At 35.4% G+C, this 8,308-nt stretch overlaps 1 protein-coding gene across 5 annotated transcripts; it reads left to right on the top strand.

Annotated features, from left to right (window-relative positions):
- Positions 1–745: 745 nt before the first annotated feature.
- LOC127138231 (fasciclin-like arabinogalactan protein 4) lies at positions 746–7,729 on the top strand. Of its 5 annotated transcripts, XR_007808737.1 has the most exons (5): positions 748–2,262; positions 2,748–2,855; positions 3,820–3,890; positions 3,995–4,136; positions 7,390–7,729. XR_007808737.1 is itself a non-coding variant. In XM_051064638.1 (4 exons), exons 1-4 carry the CDS (start codon positions 1,071–1,073, stop codon positions 4,031–4,033), a joined length of 1,410 nt encoding a protein of 469 aa, XP_050920595.1. In that variant the 5' UTR covers positions 748–1,070; the 3' UTR covers positions 4,034–4,227. The 5 variants fall into 5 exon arrangements, 4 of the variants coding, with proteins under 4 accessions (XP_050920586.1, XP_050920595.1, XP_050920608.1 ...); XM_051064638.1 differs by lacking the exon at positions 7,390–7,729 and having other exon boundaries at positions 3,995–4,227; XM_051064651.1 differs by lacking the exon at positions 3,820–3,890 and having other exon boundaries at positions 751–2,262; positions 4,082–4,136.
- Positions 7,730–8,308: the final 579 nt, after the last annotated feature.

Below are 8,308 nucleotides of genomic sequence, written 5' to 3'. Positions count from 1 at the left end.
TATAACAAACAAACTTCAAATGTAACATATTTATGAGACAACACAAATAACATATGCTCTTATGAAGTCATTTCCAACTAACTTGCTCCAAGAACTTTAAACCAAATTCAAAGTGGTTCCATCTTACCAACCATGAGTTATAGCGTAGCTACTTTTAGAAAGTTCATTAGGATGGTTGTAAAAATGGTTAAGATAGTTAATTAGGTAGTGTAAAATGCCATGTAACTAACTCTATGACTTGTATATATAGTCTTCAACTATTCAGGTACAAATTAATGAACTAAACTAATAAATACAAGAAGATTTTGTGTTAAGTTTTTCCCTTAGTTCATTCAATACAAAATGCACTACATCTGATGTTGACTTACACAAATGGTGTATGAGAATCGAAGGCCCAATCTCATCAGAAAATAATAATGGATAATCTAAAAAATATCAAATTATGAAACATAATTGTTAAAATAGGTTAGAATTTAAAAATAGATGAAGAGACACAAAGAAAGAAGAAAAACAGAGAAAGAAAAAGACAAAGAAAGATAAAGAGGAAGATATGAAGATCAAAAGAAATTAAAAAGAATAATGATTGAATTTTTTTTTTTGTTTTTAAATACAGGTGTTAGAACTTTTTTATTTTAAACAATATCACCAATACAGTTGTTAATATGAATTTTCTTTTAAAGGTCTGGATTCCACATTATAATATGAGTGGATGGAGTATGAAGAGAACATATTCCTATTTAAACTGGTTATTAATATTCCCATCCCAACAAGGCACAAAACGATATAAAAAGAGCAATAAATAAAAAAAAAACGGTCCACATCATCATTGCATCACCATGGTGCTCATCTCATCATTCAGAAGACATTCACAGATCACACAAACACAACACAGCTCACTCTTTCTTTCTCTTCCACTCACTTCACTTCACTTCACTTCACTCATCTACCTCATCACAACATCAACAACAAACACACATAACAGAAAAACAACACAATCCAGATCCAAAACATCATTCACAACTTCAACAAGGAAAAAACTACATAAACATAACCGTTAATTTATAACTATAATGCCTTCACTTCCCCAAATTACCCTCACTTTTATGTTCTATTTACTTATCTTATCCCCAACACCATCCTTTTCACTCAACATCACCGCTCTTCTCTCCACTTTCCCTGACTTATCCCAATTCACCGCCCTTCTCTCCACCGCAACTCCCCTCACCGCCGATCTCTCCCACCGCACTTCCATCTCTCTCCTCGCCGTCCCTAACTCCTTCCTCTCCACCGACCCTAACCTCTCCCACCACCAACTCCCCCCCTCCGCACTCACCGACGTCCTGCGCTACCACGTCCTCCTCCAATTCCTCTCATGGTCCGACCTCCACTCCCTCCCTCCTTCCGGCAAACTCATCACCACTCTCTTCCAAACAACCGGCCGCGCCACCAACAATTTCGGCTTTGTCAACATCACTCACGACCCTCACTCCAACCTCGTTTCGATCCGTTCTCCCGCTCCTTATTCCTCCTCAAACGCCACCGTCATTGAATTAGTCAAAACCCTACCGTACAACATTACGATCTTCGCCGTTAATTCTCTCTTAATCCCTTACGGTTTCGATCTCATGGCGTCGGAAACTCGTCCCAGCATGCATCTCAACATCACGAAAACGTTAATCGATGCTCACAACTTCAATGTCGCTGCTTCCATGCTTTCAGCTTCCGGTGTAGTTAACGAATTCGAAGCCGGTGAAGGTGGTTCTGGAATCACATTGTTTATCCCCGTCGATGATGCTTTTGCCGATCTACCTCCTTCAGTTTCGCTTCAGTCACTTCCGGCGGATAAAAAAGCGGTTGTGCTCAAAGCTCATGTTCTCCGTGCTTATTACCCTCTCGGCTCACTTCAATCCACCGCGAATCCCTTGCAGCCAACGCTCGCCACAGAAGCCATGGGAGCTGGAAGCTTCACTCTCAACATTTCAACTTTTAACGGCTCAGTCGCCATTAACACCGGAATTGTTCAGGGGATAATTACTCAGACAGTTTTTGATCAGAACCCTATCGCAATTTTCGGTGTTTCAAAGGTTTTATTACCAAGAGAGATTTTCGGGAAAAATCCAATTGTGTCTGTAAAGTCGCCTCCAGACATTATCGCTCCTCCTCCTTATGACGATGCTTCTTCACCGTCTGGATTTGACGGGCAGCCATCACATCTTTCTTCACCACCTGGGCTTGGCGAAGATGTTAGCTCGAATGTCGCAGGTGTTCATGGTTCTGAGTTATTTATTTTTCTTCTTTGTATAAATTTGTATTTAATGGTATAAAAAGTAATTGTTTTTCTTTTCCTTTGTATTATTATTTTTTTTTGTGGGGTTTTGTTTTGATTTCCTCCACCTTTTGTACACGGTTTACTGCATTGTTATTATTATTAGGTTGCAAATGCAGCCTCTTTTTATTGCCTCTGCCATCTTCTTCATTGTTTACACCATTTTATAGAATCATCACTGTTAGTTGCACCATTGAACTGTTATAGTTAGGGATATTAACATTATTGAGTTTAATTGATGTAGTTTATCTTTTTTTCCCTTAGTCTTGCAGCACTAGGACCTTTATATTTTGATTTAGAGTTAATTTAATGAGCCTTCCTTTCTACAGTATTGTAATTGGTAAGCTTTGGTTGAGTCCTGCAACGAACCCAACTTACTGTGTTGTTATCAAATCTGTTTTTCTTAATTTATACTTGCCAGGTGTTGCACAAGTGGTTTTTATGCTGATAGGCGTGGCTCGAACCATAGCCAATTTCTTTTGGTGCAGGAGTTTGTTCAGTTTGCTTGATTTACTTGGATGGCCATCAGGTAATTCCTTCTTTATTAATCTACAATTCTGGATTTTTGTAAGTGTTAATCTATAATTTGGGTACGAATCTAGAAATAATATCACCACTGCTCTAGTTAAACTGAATATAGTATATTGCATGCACTCTCTTAAGAAATGGATTTGCTGTTTTTCTGAGCAGAGTCGAATTAAGCCTATAGTATTAGAAATAATATCAACACTGGTTTTCGTAAGTATTGATCCAATGCCCGTTTAACTAACTTCTGGTTTTCATTATTTGCTACTTTACAATACTGAGGATTTAAAACTGGTGTGACTAATACTATAGGCTGAGAAATTTAATGTTTAAAGAGTTCAAGTTGGTTACATGTAAAGGTAGAAGATAGATAAAATTCATCAAAGATAGTTATGTGAGATTGTGAGATCTGAGTTTGAAAGGAGCTAAGGAGCATCTTGGTTGAGTATTTCGAGGAGATGGATTAGTCGGAAGGAGGTTTTTTGCCTTCTATCTTTCATGCATTTGTATTGTTGTCATAAAACTTGAATCTAGACATCCTTTTTACTCATGCTGAAGTTTAATGTCCTACTTTTTGCCACTAGTTGCTTTAGCTTTTGGCTTATGAAAACTTTCTAGTGAAGTAAATATTTGGGTTTTAACTTACAAGAACATCCTTATCTTGTAAGCTAGTGTTTGGATCTGCAGTGCATTTTCTGAAATCGCAGCAGAAATTCACGTTGACTTAAAAGCTACATATCGTAGCAATGTAGTTTTGTTTTTGCGGTGGATGCCATTGGGGTACGGAAAAGTGAAGCCAGACGCAGATCCAAACATGCTTTAAGTTTATCAATGTTTATGGAGAAAAGTTAGATGATAGAAATTCTTGAGAATTTGAGATGTAGAAGCTGGTTTCAACATGAGTGAAAAGTTATTATTTAAAATGCTTAGTCATTGGTAGATCATTTATACTTTTCTTATTCTACTAGTGGTTGTTGAAAAAATTATTCAAACTGATTTAGACAGCTGGGATCACCCTATGTGCAACTTGCAAACTTCTGTGAGTTTCTTTGACTATTTTCCTTTGGAGTATTTATGTTGCCAATATTATTGGGTGGATCATTCAACTGATGTAGGTTGGTTTTCACCAATTACATAATTTAGGAGAGAAGTAGAAGGGTAAGATGGAAAGGCTTAAAATGAAAGATTATTATTCAATTATGCCTCAATAATTGAATGACTTGATGTCAGGGTTTCAAGACCTTGTTACAACTCTTGCCTCTAGTCATGCCTCCCCCCTTTAAAAGTAAGTTTTTCTTCTTATAGTTTTAGTTTTTTGTTTAGTTTTGTTTTGTTTCTGCCACTGCTAAACAATGAAACTATGTCTTTAATTGATATTGAATATTGATGTTCTGCTACTGCAAAACAAGGAAACTTTATTCTTTGCTCTAGACTTCTGTAATGATTGTAGGCAAGATAGTTAAAATGGGAAAGGAGAAGTAAAATAGTAAATCATGAAATAGTAACACTAGTAAAAAAAAGATTATACAAAATTCACAAAACTCATCTATCTATGCACATAGAAAATAGCATTAGACAAAGAAAACCTTAAATAAAAAATACTTGTGTAAATTTAAATTTATAAGCATAGTTCATAAGCTGCCTTGCAAAGGAAGGGGTACGCACCCGGTACGGGCACTGGTACGGAATACGGTCTTTTTGGAAAAACTAAGATACGGGTACGTGAGTATAAATTCATGTGTGCTATGATTTTTTTCAGTAGAAGATGAAGAACTTGTTTGTGCAAGGAGTTTCACGACAATTCCTTTGGTTTCAAGATCCACCGTTGCAATGAATCAAATTGACTAAACTCTATATCAACAATTGAAAAGTCCATTAAAAAAAGGCTAAAATTATACCATTAGAAGAAAAAAAATTGAGTTTGCGCAATATATACCCGTTGGAATACTGACTTAAATTTTTTTTAAAAATAGATACGGTGTCGGTACGTATCATACGCGTACCGGTATCCGGTACCGATAGTTTGCTTAAAATGGAATACCAGATCTTCAAAGTTCATAAGTAAGATTATATGGATACTCTTAACTGCTGTGGAAAGCATAATTGCAAAATCATGAGATTTGATTTTACTATTCAAAATGAGATTTTGATTACCATGATTGGAGGTCTTTATCACCTTACCTAATATGTGTTTTGATTTTATTTAGTAAATTGCTGGTTTGGAAGAATTACATATTCTTTGTATTTGCATTTTTTCCCCATTTCTCACTCTCTTAAAAGTATCTTGCTTGTGTAAGGAATCCAAATTCAAGAGAAATAGAAATTGTATTATTAATGAAAAAACATTGACAATTACATAAGATAAACCTATACAATCCTCTAAGCTCCTCGTAGAAGAGACAATTCTTACCATTACGGTTTCTAATTGAATAATTCTCAATGTTTTATCTCTTGCTATCCTTTCCTTTATATAGCTATCATTCCCCTAACTAATTAGCCACATCAACAAGTATAATTCATTCCTCTATTTAGAGTATTTTAATTGTCACCCTCCAAATTATATCCGACACTTTCCATCTTTTTATATTACCCAAGTTATTCCTAGCTAAAAATTGAACGAAATTTTTGGTACAATTCAAAATTTTTGATTGTATATTTTAAATTTTTGGTATGTCGGTTATTTTAAATTTTCCAGTTTGTTTCATTAATTTCCGAAAATTTGAAATTTACCCGTGACTACCGGAAATTTCAACCAAAATGAAATTTTCGGTAGGGTTATTTTTTTGATTTTTTGGATGTTCAGGATTTTGTCGATAGTTTTGGATGGCTGTGATTGCACTGACAATTTTGGATGGTCTATAGTAAATACAAAGTTGTATAAATAGGGGGTCACATGTTTGATAAAAACATCTCAAAAAATGTCTCTTCTTCAATTTTTGATTAAGACTGAAGTGTACTTTAACGGAGTTTCACCTCCCGTAGAGTTCTGGCTTCCGAATGACACCGTTAGCCTGACGTTCAAGTTGAATGAATTATTGTCTGATATTGATATCAGGAAGGTGAGAAATATCGAGTTTCGTGAAGATTTGATTGATATTGACGGGAGGGTAAAGTACAACCTTATTGAGTTGAAGACCGACGGAGATGTGAAGAAAATGTGGAGATCATTTCGCCGTAGGATAACAAAAGAGTCAATCGAGTTAGATGTTAGACTTTTAAATTAAATGCTCCTCGATTTGATTCATTTATTGGGCTTAGGCCCAAACCAAGTACCTAACAATATTCACCCCCTGAAAAACAGCAATGACCTCAAGGCTAAGATATGCATCTCTTGAGCAACCCATGGAAAATAAGTAAACCACTCAAGCAATAGTCATAAGTTGTAGCAGCCATAGGAAAATTGAGTTCTCCTGGTTCCATGGCATCATCAACATTGAGTAATGCAATGAAATTATCTTCTCATGACCAGGTGATCCCTCAAATACTGTAGAAAAATCTTGACTTTACTTGGACTCATTTTAACAACTAAAATCATACCACCTTCTATGGGCTGTCTTGTTTGAGCATGTATTTCCACACATAGAAACTCTTGGGAGATTTTTCTGAAGACAACACTAAATCAGGCATCATATATTGCATTCACTGCCTTCTTGAATGACATAGTTGTTGAATCTAATGGCCCCATGTCAAACCATCAGTCTTCTCTACATATTTATTTAAAATAGGTTACATATATGACAAAATTTTGTAAACCAATGGGGAGACTTCTGACTTTTTACACACTACACATACAAACTCGTTTGGATCCAGACTCATCAGCCACTGGAGTGTATTTCCACATGCTTATTCTGAAGCCATTCAAATGAAAACCAGCAACATTAAGTGCAACTAATCTGAGAATCGTGGTTTCAGTATTCTGTACTAGAATTTCCATTTCTTTCCATGGACCATTAGATGGAAAGTAGGAGCAGTCATCCATTTACATTAAGGACTTACGTACATCTCCAATGGTACGTTCCTACCCGAAGGCAAAGCTATTCATTCGCACCCCTTTTATTGCCATTTACTGTGTCCTTTTTTATGTAGTATTTTGGGATAGGCATGCTAAGTCTAATCAGAAGGTTCACAGATGCCAAAACAGTACTTTTTTTTTTTTAGGTTATTGTACCCTCTCTGTAAGCCTCTATTACCCGGAAAGTTTTATTGCTTTTAGTTTAAGCGTTAAAGGAAGATGGGTGGGTTTCAATCCTTTCTAATACATCATATATATTTCTTAGGTATTATGCAAAAATAGAAAATGATTTTAATTTTCGGAGATGTATCTTCGGATGCATCTCAACATTCACTCAACAAAGGTTATTCTGGATTACACCCTATTTTTTTGTTTATTTTATTTTATAGTTACATTTCCGTAACACATACATATCAGTAGCAGAGCCAAAATCATGCAATTTTCTAAAATGAAATTAAGATTCATAAAATAAAATTAGGATTACATATATCATTTCAACATAAAATAACATTATTTCAATATCCAGGTGGACGCTTCAACATCTTCACAATATCTTCGACCGATCTTGAAATCGTCGCTTCCAACTCGAGCAAAACTTTTGTTTTGAAATATAGCCCTTACATTTATTTGCGTCTTGAGCTCAAATTTGCTGAACTCAATCTTCCCTCTGTTGCCAATCGACGGTGAACGGTACTTGAGCTTCACAATCTTTCGATTGTCTCTATAAGGTAGGAGATGATGAATTTCGTATTTAATATCTTCGACGGATGTGAAGTCGTTGAGTTTAAACGTTTGATCGGGTGTAGAGTTGGAGAACAAGACATTTGCGACATACCAGTCAATGTTTATTTATGACATTTGAGATATTTTCAGTTTGTGTGAAACATAACATAAAAGCACCTTAATTTATAGAAACCATTGATAAATATGGATCAATCAGTAACTGACATTCTGATTCCGGAGATATATCTCCGATTCCGCACCCTATTATCTTGTTTCAGAGAAGCATCTCCGGAACTTCTCCTGAATCAGTTCCAAAATAGAATCCTGTAATTAACATATTTCTTGAAATGTTTTGGAGCATCTCAGAAATAAAGATAATCCAACTTATAAGGTGCCACTCATAATGACATGCGTTGAGTGTGTAATTGGTACGTTCTGAGATGCATCTCCGAAATCTGAGGGCATTCTTGAATTTTTGCGTGGTGCCTAAAAAACTTATAGGGTGTATTAAAAAATCCTAAAAAACCCTGGTTGCTTTAGGGCCTTCTCTTGAAACCCAAAGGGTAGTTCATAGTTAAAAGGTTGTTCCAAACATTTTTAGTTAAATTGTTACATGTTAGTTAAAGAGGTGATTAGTTAGTTCGTTAGTTAATGAATAATTAGTAGTTTTATTGAGAAATATCTAGGTCAAATAAGACACACTACCTATAAATATAAATAGA

Source organism: Lathyrus oleraceus, chromosome 1 (assembly GCF_024323335.1).
Source record: "Lathyrus oleraceus cultivar Zhongwan6 chromosome 1, CAAS_Psat_ZW6_1.0, whole genome shotgun sequence".
NCBI classification, from domain to species: Eukaryota; Viridiplantae; Streptophyta; class Magnoliopsida; order Fabales; family Fabaceae; genus Lathyrus; species Lathyrus oleraceus.
Note: the sequence above shows the minus strand (reverse complement) of the source record. Positions and strands in the feature narration are given on the sequence as shown.

What these genes read in the sequence shown, in the direction of transcription:
- LOC127138231 (XM_051064629.1), top strand. Translation starts at nt 1,071, where the DNA reads ATGCCTTCACTTCCCCAAATTACCCTCACTTTTATGTTCTATTTACTT. An exon ending in TGTTAGCTCGAATGTCGCAG is followed by an intron (nt 2,263 to 2,747) that starts GTGTTCATGGTT and finishes TATACTTGCCAG; the next exon opens with GTGTTGCACAAGTGGTTTTT. An exon ending in TTTACTTGGATGGCCATCAG is followed by an intron (nt 2,856 to 3,819) that starts GTAATTCCTTCT and finishes TTATTCTACTAG; the next exon opens with TGGTTGTTGAAAAAATTATT.